Genomic DNA, 23,483 nt, shown 5'->3' on the forward strand with positions numbered 1-23,483 from the left:
CATTGAGTCTTCTTTTGTGTGTTACTGCTGAAAATCTGCATGATGCCTAATAATCATCATTGCTTCCACTTCATATGTGCACTTTATTTCTTGGCTTACTAAACAACGTAGAAACCATATGTTAAATGTCAGTGGCATTGTACAAAAAGTCCTGGGTCTGTCACCACCCAACTGAGTGACCTTGGACGCTGATTGCATGCTAATAATAGGCTGCTGCTTCTTTTCCTGTCAGGCTAATGCTATTTTCTAGCAACATGCTATCAGGGAGAAAAATCTAGTATGAGTATTAGGCTTCCAGGGTTTCCCTCCAGTCTCATTAGTTCAAACTTGTATTAGCTCTACTCAATCGACCTGCAAACCTTGCTTGTACAGAGTTCAGTGAGAGTGCTTTAAGTGGTGAGTTTCTTCCATGCAACAATTCAGAGATGCGGGCTTCTTGTACTCTGACATTTTATTGTGTCCCCCCTACTTCTTTTTCTACATCAGATCAATGCAAAATCCCTGCTGTGGAAGTGAACGACATCACCTTTTGATACAAACACATTCACAGAAACATTTGAGTGTGATGGGAGCTAGAAATAGCCAGACACAGTTTCTATAATGCGTTCCACATTGCGGAAAGGGTGCTGTGTGAGATATAGGCAGTTTGTGAAATTCAGTTTCAAGTACCTTCTTGAGAGTATCATCGTTCTACACAATTACTCCCATAATTAACAATGAGCATCAGGGCTTTCAACCTGTTAGCTTAGAGAAAACCAAACGGTGACCATAGTTAGAAATTCAGTTTCTCTTACTGCCCAATATTTTGGTTATACCACTGCCAATATTTTTCTGAGTTCCCCAAATCATAGTAGATCCCCATTTGACCTGAAATTCTAGATACCTGTTATAAGTAACAGTTATAAAATATAAAAAAGGAAATTTCCAGAAATAAGTAGTTTGCAAGTTTTGAACCATATCCATTCTGAATATCATGATGATTGAATTTTATGCACAGTTCTGCTCCATCCCACCTGAGTACTAATCATCCCTTTGCCTACTACTCTGTATGTACTGCCCATCCACTAATCAGCATCCATTTCAGTTATCAGGCTAACTGGCAATATGGCCGTACTTGTGTCCAAATGATGCTATTTTACTTTGTAATGGTCCCAAAACACAAGAGTACTATCTTGTCAGTTCAAATACTCCAAAGAGAAGTCATAATATTTCCTTTGGATGAAAAGGTAAAAATATAAAGGAAACTAATCACAATCCAAAGGTGCTCAAATCTATGGTAAGAACAAATCTTTCATTTATAAAATTTGAAAGGGAAGAAAAAGAAATCCCTAAAGGTTTTTCTTGTATGCCTCAAGGTATACAAGATTCAGTGATTATAAGTGGTAAATGTTGTTGCATGGAGCAAGCTGCTTGTTTGTCCTGGCTGGCCATAACCAAAAAATCACATAGAAACTGTATTAATTAAAACACTGTTTGGCCCATTAGCTCTAGCTTTTTACTGGCTAACTCTTACATCTTAATTTAACCTATTTCTATTAATCTGTATATCACCACAAGGTCATGGCCTACCAGCAAAGTTTCGGCATGTCTGACTCTGGCAGCGGCTCCATTGCTTCTCTGACTCTGACCTTCTTTCTCCCAGCTTTCCAGTCCTCCCTGCCTACCTAAGTTCTTCCCTATCAACAGGCTAAGGCAGTTTCTTTATTCATTAATGGTAATCACAGCACACAGAGGGGACTCCCACATCAAAGTGTGTATGTGTTGGTGGTGGGGAGGGCACTTAAAATGAAAGGATTCTATACTAACTGTGGTTTCAGATATCCACTTGGCATAGTTTCATTGTGGTCTCCCTAAGTTATTCCAGAGTTTGGAAACTAGGAAACCCTGGAAGAGAGAATGCTCCTCTGTCACTAATGTCTCAGAGAAAACTGGTTCCTCTCACTATGACTCTTAAATTGTTTTGTGACTTTTTTGTATTGTCTAGTCATAGTGAGCATGCAAGAGTTCCTCTTATTCTCAAGGGTTACAGTATCCTAGGGTATATATGAAACTGCGGGCAACAAGGAAGCTTCCATTTTGAGCTGCCCCGTGACATTAACCCTGCTGATATGGGGTCCACGACCGAAGAACTTCCCTCCAGTGACCTGACTTCCTGTCCCATCTCTGTCCTCATCTTTCACTGGTCTTTTGGTAGTGAGTTCCTCATGTCACTTACTGTCTTCAGAACCCACCTGGTACAGGTAGGATTCATGTCTTCCAGTGCTACTACTGCTTCATATGGATCTCTTCTTCCAAACTCGCCATTATTTATTACTACTGCCTTGAAATATTTCCCAGATTAATGTCTTGGAGATATCATCTCTTCTTAATATACAGCTTAAATTTTCTACTCTATTGCCCTGTCCTCCTGTTGCAGCATTATTCTGGGTTCTTCTGAAGTTTGAGTGTCTCAGAAGGCAGTTTTTAAATGAAAATCTGAAAAATTAAATAAAGTTTTTAAAACAGAAATGGGCTGTGAGTGTTGCAGGGTCAGAACTAGAGTACGCATGTCATACTACCCTTCCCTTCCCTTTTACTGCACCTTTCCATTGTGAGATGCATATAGGAAGAGTGGGACCAGATGAGAATTCCACACTATGGCATGGTTTCCCATGTATGGGAATTTAATTTTGCAGGTAGCATATCAGAACTACAGTTTCTATTTGTCCAATTAAATGGATACACAGTGAAATATTCCAATGATTCAATTTTTGGAGTTTATTGTTGTTGTTGTTTAATTGAAATTTTAGATATTAATCCCAGTTACCACTCCCTCCCCTCTTCCCACTCCCACTACCTTTCTTCCTGCTCCACCCCCTATTCACTCCTCAGAGAGGGTACATCTTCCCATGGGGCCATGGAGAGTCAACAATGTCTAGCACATTGCTTTGAGGCAGGACCAAGGCCCTCCCCACTCTATCTAGGCTGAGCAAGGTATCCCTCCAAAGAGAATGAGAAAAGAAAAAAAAAAAAAAAACAGTTCAAGCAATGGGGATAAATACTGGTCCCACTGCCAGTAGTCCCACAAACTGCCCCAGCCATACAAGTGTCACCCACATTCAAAAGACCTACTTTGGCCCTATGCTGGTTCCCCTGTTGTTATTCCAGAGTCAGTGAGCTCCCATTAGCTCAGGTCAGCTGTTTCAATGGGTATCCCCATCATGGTATTGACGCCTTTGCTCGTATTATCGCTCCCCTCTCTCTCTTTTACCAGACTTTGGGAGCTCAGTCCAGTGCTCATGAGGAAACAGGATGGTCAAGATGGAGGAAGGACAGAGAAGGAGAGCAAGGAAAGAGTTATCCTAATCAAGGGAGCCATTATGAGGCTAGCAAGAAACCTGGCACTAGGCAAATTCCCAGGAGTCCACAAAGATGACTCCAGCTAAGACCCTAAGCAATAGTGGAGAGGGTTCCTGAACTGGCTTTCCCCTACAATCACCTTGATTGTCATAGAACCTTCATCCAGCATCTGATGGAAGCAGATGCCGAAATTCATATTTTTGAAAAGGCTGAAAATTCTTTTTCTGACCTTGAATTACAACTTTGTAGTATTTAACTCAAGAAGCTCCTTTCTTTATAGTCATAGGAGTAAAATCCATTCTTATTTTGTCAAATCTTCAACAAGTTTTTCATACCAAATGACCTGCTTTTTAAATATAGACGATCAGAGGTTTTAGGAGTAGGCAGCTTGCTGAACTTGCAATAACTTCAAGCAAGTACTCAATGCTGTGAAGTCTTTTAGAAAAATGGTAGCAGTTCTAATTATTTTTAGAAACATCACAGAATCGTTGACATTGTCCCTACAGGGCCTTAGTCTCACCAGGAGATGGAACAAGCACATGACCTACAGTTGGAAAAAAAGAAAAATTGGGCCAGTGTTTCTGTGACCCTGTGACCAATCCTTAAAAGGCCAAAATGAAGTTATATAAGGTTCTTTAGCTCAACATGAAAGGCATGATCATCAGTGTTACACTGATAGCTTGAAATCAGCCACACAATGTTTGCACCCTAGAAATTGCCAGATGTTATAAGGGAGACATGCTTGCCTTCTGCCCAGAACCAGCTGTTACACATTCACTAGAAAGTGGGTGTCATTTATTGCTGTATATTGGCACCATGGTTCTGAAAGCTCCACTTTATACAATGTATTTTTGTTATCCCTCCATTTAAGAAGTGCACTCATTTATTTATTCTCTGAATCTGGAGTCTGGTGAGATTTAGGGAATACATTGGTTATAGAATTTAGAATTTAATGGAACCAATTTCAATGCCAATTCAAGGTCCTAAAGGGCCTTACTTCCAATCCCTGTGATTGCTATGCCACACTGTGAGAACAAGTTGATGATATCTTACAAATGAGAATCTATCTGCTCTTCCAGGCCCATCACTTTCCAGGCCACTCAACACATAACTACTGAATGTATGCTTAAGCACCGCCAAAAACAGGAGAGCCACCTGAGAATCCCAGAAAAACTGTCAACCCATCATATACACAATATATACATGGCTATCATGTGAAATTGCTGAGTTTTGGTGTGATTTGTCATGAAACAAAGGCTGATACACTACTCAAGTTTTCCATTCAGTGTGAAGTCAACAACTCACAGTGGTACTGCCAGAATTATAATGTGGGCCACTGTATGTTTAGGAAATAATATTCTACCTACTGACTTACTGTGAAAACATCTTCAGTATAAAGTTCTCCTTCCCATAACTGTTGATGAACGGAGGGCCTGCTTTTGGTCCCCACCATCCGGCTAGCATACACCTGAAATAACCACACAGAAATTGTATTAATTAAATTACTGCTTGGGCCGGGCAGTGGTGGCACACGCCTTTAATCCCAGCACTTGGGAGGCAGAGGCAGGCAGATCTCTGTGACTTTGAGGCCAGCCTGGTCTAGAAGAGTTAGTTCCAGGACAGGAACCAAAAAGCTATGGAGAAACCCTGTCTCAAAAATCCAAAATAAATAAATAAATAAATAAATAAATAAATAAATAAATAACTGCTTGGCTCATTATCTCTAGCCTCTTATTGGCTAACTCTCACATCTTGATTCAACCCATTTCTACTAATCTGTGTTCACTACGAGGTTGTGGCTTACCGGGAAAGATTCAGCATATCTGACCTGCCAGCTCCATGATGGCTCTCTCTGACTCTGCTTTCTTCCTCCCAGAATTTAGTTCTGTCTGCTCCGCCTACCTAAGTGCTGCCCTATCAAAAGACCAAGGCAGTTTCTTTATTCAACCAATGAATACAACACATAGACAGAAGAACCTGCTACGCCACATAACCTTCAGGAAGTAGATGGGAGATATACAGACATTAGTGTCAATGAAGTAGATGGCAAAGAACACCGGAGAGTCTGACGTTCTTCAGACATTTGTTCAAAATGGCAGGGTACTCCATTTTCCATTCAATTAGTATTACTTAGTCTACGCAGTCCGCCTGTGTTTCATAAACAAGCCAAATCCTTTTCTTTCATAGGTTTTTATCCATGGTGTTCCTTTTGCCTAAAGAGTTTCTGTCTCACATTTTTCAAGTCCTTTACTCTCTTATGTATGAAGGTTAAGCATAACCTACTCTTCTTAAATAACCATATCACCTATTGCTACAATGAGACTTTCTTTGAACAGATCCATCATGCTATCCAATAAAAATCTAAAATACATACTAAATTGTTATTGCTAATATTTTAAAACATAGCAAAGGCCATCCTGGGCTATACAGCAAGACCCTTTCACAAAGACAAAAGTAAACTTTTTTTAACTCACTATATGTTCCAAAATCACCAAAATCAAATTTCAAATGTTTCCATGAAAAAAATGAGAGATATAGGGTAAGAGGTATGGATAACTAGTCTGATTTATTCCTGTCAAGTTATGTGTGTGTATATATTTTTTCAACACATCACATTATCCTGCATGAATGTATATTATGATTTGCCAATTAAAATTAACATTTAAAAAAGTTATAACCCAATCTAGTTAAAGTACAGGTTAACTTCATCAAAATAACAAATATTTTGCCGTAGTAAATATTGAACAAATATTTATTGATCATCTGCCCTGTGCCAGGGCCAGACAAGATGGAATCAACTAAACAGATTAATGGCTTGTCAGTGAAGACCCACTTTACTTTCTGCCAAAAATGAAAGTTGTCTAAGCTTCCTGAAAATCAATTTGCTAACATTAGAAAAACAATGACCCACGTGCTATCATAGGCTGATTTGTATCCTTCCAGAATTCACATTTAAGGAATTCCTGGCCACAAAAAGCTCAACATGAGACTCTGTTTGAGTAACAAAGTCTATAAATGATGCTCAGCTTTAAATGAGGCCATTAGTCTTGGTCATAATCCATGATGCCCGGTGTCCCTCTAAGAAAAGGAAACTAGGACACTAGCATGTGCAGAGGGAGTCTGAGGTGACGGCGCAGAAGGAAGCCAGCCATCTACACACCGAGGAAAAGAGGCCTTGGAAGAAATCGGCTCTGCTAACTCTTCGATCATGGATTGTCAGTTCCCCCACACCTGTGAAGAGAAAGCATTGTGTGTGAAGAACCCAGCCTGTGCGCTTTCTGATGTTGGTCCTACCAACTGCTAAACACATTTCTTGTCTCACTGTTTCCAGAGCTTGTCAGAGGAAATGCTTGCATATATATACACTGGTCTGTGCCCAAGTCCCACTGGGATGTTGAGTTTTGGAGCAAAATAAACCATAAATATTAATAAAACAATCAATATATGGGTTACAGTATCTTCCATTTCATAAAATACCATAGAGATTTAATAAAACAAGAACTGGTGATATGTCTATTGGCATAAGAAAATAGACAATATTTACCAGATTTTAGTTAAATAAAACACACAAGCAAGCCCTACATAGTGTACATAGTACAATCACATTTACATATGCAAATAAAATTTGTCAGCAGGGACAGCAAAAATAAACAAAAAATAGTCCAGGCTGGGAGCTATGAAGGAATAGTGTAGTGACAGATTTTGAATAATTGTTCTGCATGCTTGTGTATTGCTTATCCTATCCATAGACCGTGTGGGTTATTTTTGTAACTTGAAACAATGTTTCTGCAGTACAATAACTATACAAGTTGCTACAGAGCGATGGTTCTCAACCTTTGGGTCATGACCCTTTTGGCCAACTTTTATCTCTAAAAAGTATTTCCATTATGGCTCATAATAGTAGCAAAATTAAAGTTGTGAAGTATCAAGGAAATAATTTTATGGTTGGAGTCACCACAACATGAGGAGCATATTAAAAGATGACAACATTCAGGTTGAGAACCACTACTTTAGAGGAACACAGGTGGTATTCTTAGTTTAAAAGAGGCTTCTCTGAGGAAGTAGCAATTGGTCTAAAAACAGAAGAGGTACTCTTTTGAGAGTGGATATGATATGATAAGGACTGGGTCGGGATGCAGAAACTGGGGGATGGGGAGGCTTTAAGATAATGAAGGTTTCTGAAGGAAAGAAGGAATTTCTGGAGGTAGAAATGTGCTGAAAGAAGAGTTTGGTTTGTTCATAGGTCAACGAAAATCAACTGAAAAGGTTTATAAGAGGCATAAATTTATATTTTAGAAAGACTGCTTCCCCTGCAGATGGAGTCATCCCGTGGAAGGATACAAGTTGATTTGAAGAGAAACTTAGCTAGATGGGTTTGTAGCAACCCATGCAATGATGGTAACATGAGTGGTGTGGAGAGAGTGGAGGGTATAGTGGGTGAAATAAACCCCCTGTCACCTATGTCATAGGCTATGTTGTGCATGGGAGTTGAGGCTTCTGGCATTCCACAAAGGGGGGTGTTCCCTTGTAAAGGGGCATTTCAGTTGCTATTGCTGTGATTAACATGCTGAAACCAGATAATAATGATATAGATTATCCCAATAAGTCCAGTGTAATCACAAGAACTCCCAAGATTAGTGAGTTGAACAGAAGAGGGTTGTGTTAAATGTGGAAGGACAGTGAGAGAGATGTTCAATACTGCTGTCTTTGAATATTGAATTAAGACCCAAAAGCTAAAGAAACCAAGTCACTTCTAAACACTTGAAATGGAGCAGAAATGGATTCATCCCTTAAGTGTCCATGAAGGAACATGGCATTACCAAAACCTTGATTTCACCCAGTGAGATTCATAACAAACTTTTAACATTCAGAGATGTTAGGTTACAGCAACTAAGCTGCGAAGTGTGTTCAAGTGTTGCAGCAGCAAGAAGAGACTAGTACAGTGGTGGTTCTAAAAGATGTGCAGACTGAAGCTGGCGATTATTTATTGCACAGTAGGAAGAAGGAAAGTCTGGGTGTGTTTTCAGAGCTGGTTTCAGAAATTTGATGCACAGTATATCAGAAGAAGTAGCTACAAAAAGTGAACAGATGGAGCCAGTGGGAAGACCAAGAGCTAAGTGTCGGAGATGCTGAGTGCCAAAAATAGGAAGAATCCAAAAAGGGATCTAGAAACACCCACCTGAAACTCAGAAGAAAATTCTAGACTATCTCCGTAGTTATGATCTTCAGTGTTAGGAGGAAAAAAACTCAGAGTAAGGCCATGGTGAAATAGCAGCTTTCAATTCTAACACTGACTAGATAATTCTAAAGATATTTTGGATGTCTACTATGTTGATACTGCTTTGAAACATATGATAATCACATCTCAATATTGTGGTATCACTATGGCAGTATGGAAATGATCGGAATTTAAATGAATTTTCCTCAAAGCATGCCTTTTGTCAGTCCTGGATCATGGAGAGTGAGAAAATGATACGGATGGATGAAAGTTGGTGAGAGTGATTAAGTTAAACCTGAAAGGTGCTTTAATGTTGAGAACGTACATGATGTAGAACTGGACAAATGGATGTGCTAAACACAACTGTGTGTGCCGATTAGAGAACTGGGGGAGATTCAGAAAGCTTAAATGAGAAGGAATAAGCAAATAGGATCCCCATCTGGGACCAGAGCAAACGTCAAAAAGGTTCTCTGAAGTAGAAAAGGACACGTGAGATACAAGGAGTCGGCTGTGAAGGCTGAGTTCACATCCAAAGAATGAACTTGGAAACAAGTTGGATCCACAAAGAAGAAAGGGTCTCTAGCTGTGAAAGGATGGGTATTAGGTGGATTAGGACTCAAGTCTGAGAAGCGGCAGTAAGAAAACAGGGCAGGATCCCAAGCGACTGTGTAGGCTATGTAATAGATATAAGATATAAGAATTACTATTTTCCCCAGCCAGAATTTGAGCAGTTTTTCTTTCTCTGTCGTTGGAGCAGTATTTAGAAAGCATAGCAAATGTTCTATGACCTGTTCTATATACACCAAAGCCTAAAACGAAAGGAAGTAAGGAAGAGCACCAATGTATTACTAACAGCCTGCACGTAGACACATTCTCCGTAGAAATTATAAAATGAACTCATACCAGCTTTTAAACCACTGAATCCCATATTAAATTTTCCCTAAAAGTAGAATAGCTAAAGTCTGGGTGTATATTTTTTCTTGTTTCTAATTCCCTGCTGAATCTATAACTACAAGGAGGTCTGTGGTTGGCACCTGTCCCTCTGCCACACATTTTTTGAATCAAACATTTTTCTTCCACCAATGGCAGGCCAAGCTGTTAAGCACACTTTATCTGGACACAGGTAGATTTTTATAAAGTACTTAAATACCCATTATTACGTTTACCACATTCTTCACGATAGATATGAGACTAAGAATAGAAAATTCTCTTGATGAGGAGAGTTGGTGAGAAATGACTGTCTCCAAAGAAATGCATTAAAGGCACACCTTTTAAATTTTGTGCTTTATTTTTTTTCTATGTATCTAGTGTCTGTATGGCTAGATTTTTTTTATTGGTTCTCTGAGAGCTTCATAAAATGTCATATTCACCTACACCTCCAACTCTTCTCTGATTAACCTCCCCTTCTCTATTTACTTATTGTTGCGGCTCTTTTCTTTAAAAACAATCAAAAACTTAACATGTCCAATTTGTACTATCCTTATCTTCTAGGTTACATGGCCATCCGCTAAAGTGTGGTCAACCTACCAGGGCTCCCTTAAAGAAACCTGGCTCCCTCTCTGCCAGCAGCCATCGAGTGCCAATGGCTCCTCATGTGAGCGTGCATTGTGCCCACCCCCTCTTTTCACACTCGAATTTTTGGCTGGCTCTGTCCTATGCAGATCTTGTGCCGGCTATCACAACTGCTCTGAGTTCCTATGTGCAACTGCCCTGTTTTTTCCAGAAAATAACATTCCCTTACAGGCATCCAACACCGCTGACTCTTACAATTCTCCACCTCTCTCTTTTTCTATGATCCCTGAGCTTTGGGAGAAGTGTGATATAGATGTCACCTTGATGACTGAATATTCTCCAGTCATTTCTGTGTAGCTTGTAGGTATCTGTGTTAATTACCACCTACTTCAAAAAGAAGTTTCTCTGGTAAGGGATGAGAGGTGCATTAATCTACAGATACAAAGATAATTAAGTAGGAGTCAGTTTTAAACTATGTCCATTTAGCAGAAAAAAATGCAATAGATTTCCCTCCAGAGCCTATAACTGTCTAGACACAGGTTCTTGGCCTCAATAATGGTGCCAGTTATGGTTTTCAAGCTTATGGGGACAGGTCCACAAGAATAAAGTAGTTGGTTACTCCCCTGAAGTCTATGAGACTACAGTACCAGGGGCATGTCTTGCCATGCTAGAAATTAATGTATTTCCCAGAGTACACAGCTGGGTAAGGTTGATGACTGCCTTTTTCTTCCATTAGCATGCATAACATCTTTCAGGACTTTAAAGGCTATCCAGTAGGGATGAAGCTTCCAGATTAGTACCAGTTTTGTTCTTCTACATCCAATGACTCAGATGTGTGGTATCTTCAGTAATAGTGTCTACCCATCAAGTGCAGAACTATAACCAAGAGTCATGACAAACAAGCCTGCAGTGTTTGGAGGCCTATGGGAATTCACTGATCAACAACTCCAGAAGAGGTAACCCATTCCTGGCACTAGACTTTATTTATTAGTCTGTGGTTTCTAGTAGGGGCATTGCCACCCTATTATAAGACAATGCTATTTAAACTTTATTTTTCTACATATATAAAATTTTTGCATGTTTCCTCTCACTTATGGATATTAACTTTGAATCTTCATAAATGTGTACTTCATTTGAGAAACCTATAGAGATCCAAAAATTAGTAAGTTCCCTTTTTGGGGGAAGCTTTTAAGGAGGTGTAAATTGCAGTTGCATGGAGGATTAAATGGGATTAATGAGACAGGAAAGGTTAGATTGGGTCAAGGATGAGAGGGTAAAAAAAAGAAATAAGGGAAGGGATAATTAACACTAAAGACCTTTGGAAAGTTGTTAGACATTTTAATGGTCCACTGTTGTCATTAGCTTCTCACTTTAGTCATAGGGCTTGAAACCATATCACTAATTAGTTGTCAGAGGTAGAGTTAAAGGTCAACTCTACTCAGCCAATATTCTTTGAGATGCTGATGGGGACATGAACAAAAGATTGTCTAATAGCTTGAGCTCATCTCTCCCTATCTTGTCTTGCCCAGCCTCATCTGTAATACGGCTCTTATCAGACAACTACTTCATTCCATGCATATCTGAATTCCTAGTACATATCTGTCCCCCTCTACTCTTATTGCTATTAATATAAAATGTGTGTAAAATGGAGTTGACCATATTAATTGCTTTTAGACATACTGTTCATTGAGATTTAGTACCTAAACATTGTGTACAGACATCATTACCATAGTTATCTTAAAATGTTTCTGTAGGCTTGTCAGAAACAAAGCTATCTAGGTCAGATCCAGTCTCCTGTCTGTCTCTTTTGATGCCTGACAGCAACCAACTGAGGTTATTATGTCATTTCATTTTTCAAAGCACACATTCTAAGATGTAGACAAGTAGTTTGCCCTGAGTTGCAGAATTGGCAGGTGTTAAAGAACTTGGGTTGAGGTTCGGGCAAACAGTTCCAGTTTTCAACCTCAATGATACAGCAAGCATTCAGTGAGTAATCGGGGTATCTGGGGAGAAATGGTATTATTCAATAAATTTGTTTTAATGTTTGCTTTTTTAGATAATTTCATGAAGAAAAAAGTTTCATAAAATAACATCTTGCTTTTTTACACTCATCAAACTTTAAATCTCACTCTAGGGTCAGGAATCCAGGTACCAAACAACTGAAAAGAGTTTAAAATAGTCATAGAGTAATACACATAAGAGGTGGGGGACACTGAACTAGATCGGTTGCATCTTATGTGAACATACCACACTACTAGCAAGCTCTGAACCCATGCTCTGGACCCAACAAGGAGGTCAAGTTCTCAATCAATGCAGTTCTCAAGGACAGCAGCTTTTGAACTCTGTCCATGACAACTCAGAACCATCCAGAGCAGTGCTGGTTAACTCTGTCTACTTTGCAACCATGAAGATCAATCTTGTTTTCATAAACATTAAACCAAAGAACAGATTTTTAAATGGTTTTACGATACTCTAATATAAAATTCCTAAGTATTAGTTTTAAGTTGACTTTAAAATACCTCAACAAAAAATACATAGTTCACAAAGTATACGAAATATAAGAATTACTGACCCACTCTCGAACAATTTGTAGTTCTTTCTGATTTACCATGACATTTCTTCAGGTTTTACCAGGTCATTTTCTCAAGATTTTGCACACACACACACACACACACACACAACTTTAAAGGGTTAGAGGGAGTTCCATGGTATCCCATGATGTAAGGCCCAGATCATTTGCATCTCAAATAATAAACTGGACAAGATACAAAGTAGTGTTAGTGAAATATAAACTTACTAACAATGAGATCAAAAGTGTAGCACATGACTCAGAAAGCACATGACTCAGGATACTCAAGTTCTTTCTTGGGTTTTCTTTTATGTCTAAACAGAAAGAAGAGTCAATTCCCAGGGGCAGCCATGGGATGGATCTTTGCCTTGACTGACATATGAGCTGATATACAACTTTAGATGATTTTCCCGTTCGTAGGCAATAGATTCTCTAATTTTAATCATATGTAAATCCCATTATACACACGCCTGAGATTTTTGCATAATTGTAAATCCCATCATACACATGCATGAGTAAGCATGAATTTTTCCTTGATTGTTATCTTCAAAGACAGATTTGCCTTCGCTGTGCTTGTACCCAGTACTCTTTAGGTCAGCCTTGTGTGTCTCTCCTCCCATCAAGAAGTAGAGGAGTGCTCTATTATATTGTCCTGTGAATGGCCCCCATAAACTTAAGTGTATGAATGCTTGGAGCTAGTACTATTAGGAGGTATGGCCTTGTTAGAATAGATGTGGCCTTGATGGAGGAAGTGCATCACTGTGAGGAAAGGCTTTGAGGTCTCATATGCTCAAGCTACACCCAGTGTGGACACAAGTCCCTTTTGTTGCCTGCAGATCAAGATATAGAACTCTCAGCTCCTTCTCCAGCACCATGTCTGTCTGCAGGCAATCTTATTTCCTGCCATGACAATAATGGTCTAAATCTCTGAAATTGTTTTCTTTTATAAGAGCTTCTGTGATCATGGTATCTCTTCACAGCAATAAAATAACTAAGACAGTAGATCTGGATTATAAATAATACTTTTTAAGGACTTCTATCCTTTAATTCTCTGCTATTGGCATAAGAACTTAACTTATTCAATCTGTTAATCTCGCCTACTTTCCTAAAATATTTTATCCCTATTTTGTTCATGTCAGTAAAGGCCCACTTGTTCCATGATTCTCACAGGTGGGGCTATTTCAGTTCTTGCCTTTTTCAAAGATTATTTTCTTTTTGGAACAACCTTTATTAAAAAAAAAAAACTCCCTTATTTTTCAAAACATTTTATCTTCCAATGTGATCTGCATTTTGTTGTTTTTTCATCTCTCAAATCAAGAAGTCTAGTGGTATCTGGGAGAGTCCTTCTCCCTCTGCCTATGGATCCCAGGCTTGAACCATATATATATATATATAATTGTTAGTTTTGCCCAAATGTCATTTCAAGTGAACATAGTTTAGTACAGAGGACAATACAGTGCTTTGCAGTCTACTAGTCAATCGCAATGCTTCAGAGGCAGGTGTGAAGTGAGGAAGACTTGATTTTGCCACCTCTTAACCAGATCACTTAAACAAATCAAGTTACTTGTAAACCTTGTGACATGCCTGTAAAAGGAAGCTAGTACGTAACAGAATTACCAAAAGCAAGTACATGTGTTCCTGAGTTTGCCTCATACCAAGGAATATGTGGATCTTCATAGTTATTAGTATTGTGTTGTTTTCAAAGGGATGCTTTCAGTACCTTCTGAAAATCTGGAGTCAGCTCTTTTAGAAAAGAGAACTCTGTTCTCAAAGAAATTTCTGCGATTTGGAGTCACCATGAAAACAAGCCTCTGGGCATGTCTATAAGGGAGTTTCTATCATGAAGCGGTTCTGTCGAAAGATTTTTTTAGAATCTAATGAGGTGATTATTTGGAGTTTTTTCTTTCAGTTTGTTCATATACTGGATTACATTAACAAATTTTCATATGTTGAACCATCCGTGCATCTCTGCGATGAAGCCTACATGATCATGGTGAATGATTATTTTTTGATGTATTCTTAGATCCAGTTTGCCAGTATTTTATTGGGTATTTGTGCAACTTTGTTGCATCTTTGTGTGGTTTGGGTATTAGGGTAACTGTAGCTTCATAAGAGGAGTATGACAATGTTTCTTCTGTTTCCATTGTGTGGAACAACTTTAGGAGTATTGATATTAGCTCTTTTTTGAAATTCTGGTAGAATTCTGTGCTGAAATCATCTGGCCCTGGGTTTTTTTGATTAGGAGACTTCTAAAGACTGCTTCTATTTTCTTATGGGTTATAGATCTATTTAAATTGTTTATCTGATCTTGATTTAATTTTAGTAGGTGGTACCTATCCAGAAAATTGTCCATTTCCTTCAAATTTTCCAATCTTGTGGAGCACAGACTGAGTTAATTCAGATGGAAGTAGCCACCTTAGATATGAAAGCCCCATTCCATGAGTGAGGGTCCCACACTGAATAAAATAACAATGAGCCAAGCACCAGCGTTCAACTCTCTTTGTTTTTTGACTGTAGACACAAAAGGAGTAGCTGCCTGCAGCTGCTGCTGTCATGGTTTTCTTGCTACGATATGCTGTGGTCTGGAACTGGGAGCCAATAGAAACCCTTCCTTCATAACTTTCTTTTGTCAGGGTTTTTTCTAGATCAACAAGAAAAGTAACAAATACACCCACCAGACATATTTTCATGTTCGTACTGGATGTCCCTCTGTTGCCTGGTACTAAGGAACACCAGGACACCGTCTCCATCTTTCACCTGGATGAAAGCAGCAATGGGTAGTGCTGAGAGATGTTCACTATGCATCTCTAAGATTCTATTTCTGATTCAGTAAAATGAGAATTTCACTAAGATACTGCTTTAGAATTTAGAACTGATTTTTTTTTCAATTTCCTTTTGCATTTCTTATTCTGTGGCTCTTTACTGTTATTGTTGGTTTATTTTGTCTTTTCTTGATTTGTTTTAATGGTTGATTGGTTGGTTAGTTGATTTTGAAACACGGTCTCACTATGTAGAGCACTAGGTTTTCAAGCCTGTGACCATCCACCTTCCTGAGTGCTGAAACATCAGGCATATGCTATCATGCACAACTGTTTCCTTTTCAAACTTACCTTACCAGTCAAGCAGATCTGTGATTTAATGACATTTAATTTAATAAATAAATGCGATATTGTGCGCATAGGATCACACAATACTGCAGACTTAAATTAATTTAGCCACAGGTTTGCTCTTCACCATTCCTGGTACATTGTTAATTTATTTATATTTTCTTTTTATATGCACTCACTTGAACGGCATAGAGGTCTCTGGAAAAATTCACAAATAAAAAGGAAATAACAAGACATTTCTGCTCTAATTCTAAAAATATTTGTTCTAGCATTTTCATTGCTTGTTCAGGTATGAACATGTGCAAACAAACTCTTCCCAAATGACGTTTTCTTTTTAAAAATTATGAAAGCGAAAATCTATTAAAATGTCAAGTTGACTCAGCCAATGAATGTTCAAATTATATTCTGGATGTGTTCTATGTTCAGCAAATAAAGACAAAAGGTGGTTTATAGAGTCGCTAATTTGTAATTTTCTTCAACTAAAAATGCTCCAAAGAGTCAACTGCCCAGGTCATGGCATCACAATCAAGAATCTTTTGCACTGAGGCAGTTGTGTGATGGCTGATGTAGCTGCCCAGATTAGACTTTGCTGTTTGAAACTTCAGACCAACAAAAAATTGAAAAGTGATGAATGCAGGAAGATGCTAGGCAGGAGATGACAGGTGTTTCTTATATCTTTTCTCTATGTAACAATCGGCTTCCAAAAATAATTGTCCAAAGTATTTGTGGCCTAATTTGATAGGTCAGAAACTGAGGGTGCAGCTCATCTGGGTAGATTTCCCACTGATGGTCTCTTCCATACAAAGAGCTACAGATCCAATAAGCAGCTCTGCTGCTGGGGATTAGCTAGGGTTGGTCAATATGACAATGACTATGTGCTACAATAGGATAACGTGGCTTTGTTCCTTATGTGGACCTCAGGTCCTGAGAGTATTGGGAAGGTAAGCACCAATGGCTCAGCATGTTACATGCTTGCATTATATCATTTTTTGTTATACAGATGACAGCAAATTATATATCAACATCTAGAGTCAGTGTGAGAGAGGCCTTAGGCTCTGCTGTCCCTGCAACAAACTTTCTCTCCTGGTCCCTTTACTTTCTTACACTTCCGGTTTAGTTGCCCAAGTTTTAAGATCATCAGACCTGTGTTTATTAACCCCCATAGTGTATGTGCATATGTGTGTGTTGTATATTATATATTCAAGTGTTTAAAGAATTTCCTTTTCTTATTTTTTGTTTCACTTTTTTTTTTTTTGACATGGTCTTACTCTGTAGATCAGAATGACAAGAACTTACTACATGGCCCAGAATAACCTTAAATTTGGGGTATTCTTTTTACCTCAGCCTGTCCAGTGTGTTGTTACAGGCATGAAAATGAGACCCAGATAAACAATTTCTTTTAAATGTTTTCAAGGTCAAAAAAATCAGCAAAGTATTTGAGTGGTTACCATCTTTATTGATATCCAGATTACTCTAAAATAGAACCTATAAAGGATAGCTAGCTTCTTTTCTATGTTCTTCACATCTTTTTCCTGTGATAAAACACCTGGGAAAATCCCTTTGAAAGAAGAAAGGTTTATTTTGGCTCATGGGTTGCAAGAGTTCAGTCCTTGCTTACAAAGTCCCACACCACTGAACCTGGAATGAGAAGAAACATGGCAAAGAGCACAACTTCTTCATATGTGCCAAGAAGCAAGGACCAGGGTCGGAGTCAAAATAAGCCCAACAAAGATTTGCATGACCCAGCAGCTCCCATTTCCAAACAACCCTGTTCAGCACCGCCATGAGCTAATCACCTCTCAATAGCACCACACTCTGGGAACCAAGTTTTCAATACTTGAGCCTTTGGGGACATTTCAGAGCCAAACTTTCAGAGATGAGAGGGCATTGAGACTGTGCAAAATTGGATGTCTGTAACAGAATGCTTATATGAGCAGAAGATGAGGTAGGGACTTGAAAGAGCTGGAAGGCAGAAGAAAGACTTCCTAAAATACAACAATAAACAGTGACAAGAGGGGAGAGAGGTTAATCAATGAAGAAGAAAAGTAAAATTGGGTAAAGGGAGAAAGTGAGAGACGATAGTAATAAAAATAAATAAATAAAATAAAATAAAAAAACCTCTGGCCTCCTGAGCTGTCATCACAGGAATTATCTGAGTTAGTGCTTGAAACATAACAGCATCCTACTAAAACCAGGTTGAGGTACCCATCACCAATAAACCAATAAAAATAACAAGTAATGATGAAAAAGCAGAAAAAGAATATTTAGTCTATATTGCCAAATTAGAAAGAAGAACTGAGAGATCTAGTGACCCCCCAGGTCTGCCTTCCAGGGTTGGTATAAGGCTCAGGTTTAAATACAGGCCAAGGTGTGGTCCTGCTATCCAGTCTCCCCTGCAAAGTGGTCCAACATGTTCTCAGCACTTTGTGAAATCACAAACTCCCCTCTGGTCATCACCAGGTGTCAGCCTTTTTCTTCTCCCAGGATGGGATTTCTGAGGCACAAATATCTTCAATCCCGCCAGAATGGTTATGCAGTGAGGTAAGGATTCCCTAAGAAAAAAAGTAAATGGTTTAAGAAAAAAATATTATTACCACCTTTTATAAACCCACAGCAATATGTGGAAGGATTCCCAAAGTGGCATTGTTTATCCTTCTCACAGACAAGTACCCCCGGTCAAAAAGCACACACCTATACTATGGCGCTCACCTGTCACTGGGTCATGATGACCCAGTATTCAAAGCTGGGTGGCATCACGGGCTACCAGAACCATGAAGCACAGGGTCACCATTTACTGAAGTTAATGCTTACAGGACCTTCTTTGGTCAGGTGATTTTCTAAGTATTTGATATTTATTTCTGTCTATAATAATTGATTTATGTGCAAACTAATTATTAGCTCATTTGTCATGTTGATATATATGCGATTTTTGTCACATATGTGTTTTGGATTTTGACTGCATTTTACCAGACTTAGAGGTGCTTCTGCTTGAGAATTGGTCATCTTTTGCTTCAGTAATGTTCATATGACAAACATGTTGGAGACATAACCCTCATGTTTTACATCCGTACAACTGTCAGCTGTGACCTAACAATGGTTCTGTTGGGATTGCCTGGTCTCGGCTCCAGGTTGGGCTATTTCTGCTTCATATATCTCCTCTTCTAAAACTGAGGATTAGGAAGTATAATCTACCTAAGGAAACTTCATGGCAAGTACGTTGGGGTCGGAGCACACAGATCCTTCAAATACCCTCACCCCAGACTGGTTTATTGTCCAGATCATTAATTAGTATAGGTCACATGGACCACATTCAATATCAATGGGACAAGCAACTGCAATCCACAGGGATCACTCAATACAAGAACAAAGATTTAGAATGACATTGCCTAATCTATACAGTCTGAAAATCTAACTTTTATCTTTTGAAATTAGTATTGTGAGAGATAACTAAGATGATGTAATTAAATCATTTTTAAAATGTCTTATCTTCTGGTGGCAAAATATAATAAGCTGCCTATTTTGTTTTTGTATTTCACAGGTTTTTAAATCATGTTTGGGAAGAAAAAGAAAAAGATTGAAATATCTGGCCCATCCAACTTCGAACACAGGGTTCATACTGGGTTTGACCCACAGGAGCAAAAATTTACTGGCCTTCCCCAGCAGTGGCACAGCCTGCTAGCAGACACGGCCAACAGGCCGAAGCCCATGGTGGATCCGTCATGCATCACACCCATCCAGCTGGCTCCCATGAAGGTACGCAAGGACTCTGTCTTCAGGTTGACTTCTGAACCATGATCTTGTCTGATTTAGTGTACCCTCTTTATAATCTGTGTAATTTTTTAAAATGCTCATATATTAGCCATAATAGTCTTCATTTTGGAGCACATAAAAAGGAAATGTCTTCAGATACTGATTATTATAAAAGTCGGGTATAAAATTAAACTATAAAATGAATTTTTATTTCTTTCAATAATATTTCTTTCCTCTGATAATATCAACAATAGCCCCAATCAACTATTTTGCTGGAGGACAGATTTCTGTGGTACTCTATTTACTCTCAAAGTAGTTATACTTTCTATTATAAAAGATGTAATGATAACAGATTTCAATAGCAATAAATCATATTTATAAATATATGCATATACTAACATGTATGTATCCATATGTATTATTTATATTATAAATATGTGTATCTTCAAATTTACCTTCACAGCCTAAGAAAGAACTAACTCAAATATTAGCAAATAATTTCAGTCATAAATAGTCTATAATTCACCTGAGCCAGCAGCTGGTAGGTTTTTTTTTTTTTTTTTTTTTTTTTTTTTTTTTTTGTTTTTTTTTTTTTTTTTTTTATTTTTTTTTTTATTTTATTCTTTTTTTAATTAAAATTTCCACCTGCTCCCCGTTTCCCATTTCCCTCCCCTCCTCCCAAATATTGCCCCCTCCCCCCACTCCCCTCCCCCTATCCCCACTCCTCTTCTCCTCCCCCCACACCATTCCCCCTCCCTCTCGATACTGAAGAGCAGTCCAAATTCTCTGCCCTGCGGGAAGACGAAGGTCTTCTATCTACGTCCAGGAAGGTGAGCTTCTAAACAGGCTAAGCTCCCACAAAGCCAGTTCATGTATTAGGATTGAAACCTAGTGCCATTGTCCTTGGCTTCTCATCAGTCTTCGTTGACTGCCCAGCTGGTAGGTTTTTAACAAAGAATGTCGATCCTTTCCCTTTGTTACAGCCCAGAAATCATTCTGATAGAACAAAATGCAGAAACACAAATAAAAGTCATCACACCTTCCACCTCGCTGGAGCCATCAACACGCCTTAATGTCTCATTTCTATTTCTTTTTAATTGTGAATTAGTATAATAGCAAAAATTCTAAATATTTTGATATATTTAAATTTTATATAACTATCATGATGTCACACTATATAACAATCCTTGAATTTCCTTTTTTTACTTAAGATTGAGATAAAAAAAATCTGATTCATACAAAGTACTTGAATTTAGTTTAAATTGTAAGTTTTATAGCTTACTTATTTTTCTAGAGAAGCAGGCTATGAAATATTGCTATAGTAAATAAAATTATCATGAAATATGAGTACTTGATTTTCATAGTGCAGTCTGATAACCTTAGGTTGTCAAACTATTCTCATAGTAATGGAGAGTCATTTGTCACTTTTGTTACTTACGGAGGATACAGGAGGCTTTTCCAGAAAGTAACATGTGCCATGCTGCCATCGTTGGCGCCTAAAGGACCCTGAACTTTATACTCTTTAGCTTTATAAGCTTCTTATTTGGGTTGTGGGCACCCAACAATAATTAAGTGCCTTTAATTCCAGCACTTGGGTGGCAGAGGCAGGCAGATCTCCAAATTCAAGGCCACCGTGGCTTACAGAGTGAGATCCAGGACAGCCAGAGTTACACGGAGAAACTCTAACCTTTAAAAAAGCAATAGGAAGAAGAAGAAGAAGAAGAAGAAGAAGAAGAAGAAGAAGAAGAAGAAGAAGAAGAAGAAGAAGAAGAAGAAGAAGAAGAAGAATGGTGATGATGATGTAGTGAAAATCAAAGTTTAAAATAATTTCTTGTTTTTTAATATATTATACAGTAGATAGTTTTTAATTCTCACATAAACAGAAGTCTTTTGGATCCTAAACAAATCTGGGGAGTTCTTAAAACCAAAAAGAACAATCATCTGATTGCTCTTCGGGCTGACGAGGGAGGGGGACTTGATTAGGGGAGGGGGAGGGAAATGGGAGGCAGTGGAGGGGAGAAGGCAGAAATCTTTAATAAATAAGAAAGAAAGAAAAGAAAGAAAGAAAGAAAGAAAGAAAGAAAGAAAGAAAGAAAGAAAGAAAAAACAATCATCTGATGTTCATATCAAATGGGATAGTCTGTGATTGCTGCCCTTTGATCTTCATACTGTACTCATTTTGCTTATTTTAATTGTTCTATATGTTCATAAAAAGAGACTTTTGTCTTCTCTAGTTGACTGTTAGTGGTCGAGTCAGCATCAAGTCCAGAAAGATTACTAAATATAATATTCTATTATAATTGAATACAATTTCTCTAACCTGACAGTTCAGAGTTATGTAAATGCTTATATCCTTTTAGACAATCCCCTATCTATTTTAACCTCTTCAAAGAACTTCAAGGAATTTTCTTTTAGAGATTTACTTCATTATTTAATTATGTAGACCTGTGTGAGAGAGTATTTGTATATGTGCATACTTGCATGTAGGTGTCCTTGGAGGCTAGAAGGGTGTCATTTTCCCTGAACTGAAGTTACAAGCAGTTGCAAAACATCCATCATGGGTGCTATGAAAAAAATTCAGGTCTTTGGAAGGAGGTGGGAGGTCCTTGGACTTCCCCTAGGGCAGGGAACCCTGACTGCTCTTCGGGCTGATGAGGGAGGGGGACTTGATTGGGGGAGAGAAATGGGAGGCGGGGGCGGGGAGGAGGCAGAAATCTTTAATAAATAAATTCAAGTCTTCTAAAAGAGTATCAAGTGCTCATAACCTCTGAGTGGTATATATATATATATATATATATATATATATATATACACACACACACACAGAGACAGAGAGAGAGAGCATAATTTCAAAGATCCCGTGTGTGTGTGTGTGCGTGTGTATGCTTTAATTGTTTGAGAATCTTATACACTGTATTTTGATCACATTTGCCTCCCCACAACTCTTCCGAGACCCATTCCACCTCCATACTCACACACCTTCATCTTTTCTTTTTTTTTTTTAAATCCATGAGTCTCATTAGTCTTTTTCAAATACCTGTGGATCTAGGGCCTGTTTGGAAATGTGATTGAGCTACCAAGAGTCATATCCTTAAAGAAAATTGGTTCTCCCTCTCCTAGAAGCTACCTATTGCCAGTTAAGGGCGGGATGTCCCTTCCTGATGGGATCCCTTCTGGCTTGAGCTTGCTTAAATCTTGTGCATGCAGTCACAATGACAGTGAGTCATGTGTCCGACCTTGTGCATGCAGTCACAATGACTGTGAGTTCATGTGTGTAACTGCTCTGTTGTGTCCAGAAAACACTTTTTCCTGTAAGTGTGTGTCCACTGAACCTTTTAGGGAGATATGGGGTGATTTAAAGGTCCCATTCAGGGCACACCACTCCACATTCTCTACATTGACTGGCTGTGGGTCTCTATATTAATTGTCGTTTACTTCAAGAAGAAGTTTTTCCACTGAGAGTTGACCATGTGTGTACTGGAAAGTCACTGATTGCCTTTCAGAGCCTCCCAACAGTCTTCTCTTTATCCTGTGGAGGCTGAAGGTTGCCAAACTGGCTCTCCTAGGTCATCTTCATCTCTGGAATTGTCAATATTTTATAACGTTCTAAAATTGGGGTTTTCTGTCTTCGTTTTTTAATCTTCTACATCTGGTAACTGTGTTAAAAATAACCTTGTTAGACAAAACAGGAAAAATCAAGAGAAGAGAACCTCCAAGTTCAGCTGTTGGATTTGGGGAGATCACTCCTTGTTTTTCTCCTTTCTTATAGTTTCTGTCAGAAGTGCCTCAGTGAATGAGTCCTCCTTCATAGCTTTGTAATTCTCTTTCTCCTTGCTCATGCTTCATACTAAGAGCCTAAATATCTTTAACTCTGCCAACACAGTCCAATGTCTGTGACAGTCTTTCATTCCTTTAATATGTTTTTAAATGCATGTTCCTAAACTATAGGACAACTAAATGTTTTCTAGCATTAGTGGGGCTATTTATT

General features: G+C 38.5%; 1 protein-coding gene across 1 annotated transcript in view; it reads left to right on the forward strand.

Annotated features, from left to right (window-relative positions):
• Pak5 (p21 (RAC1) activated kinase 5) overlaps positions 1–23,483 on the forward strand; it is a 253,907-nt gene that overhangs the window by 149,986 nt on the left and 80,438 nt on the right. Inside the window, exon 3 of the mRNA XM_057780819.1 lies at positions 19,284–19,498. Coding sequence (XP_057636802.1) covers positions 19,295–19,498 — 204 coding nt within the window. The 5' untranslated portion in view covers positions 19,284–19,294. The remainder of the gene's footprint in view (positions 1–19,283; positions 19,499–23,483) is intronic.

This window comes from Chionomys nivalis, chromosome 9 (genome assembly GCF_950005125.1).
Source record: "Chionomys nivalis chromosome 9, mChiNiv1.1, whole genome shotgun sequence".
Classification (NCBI taxonomy): domain Eukaryota; kingdom Metazoa; phylum Chordata; class Mammalia; order Rodentia; family Cricetidae; genus Chionomys; species Chionomys nivalis.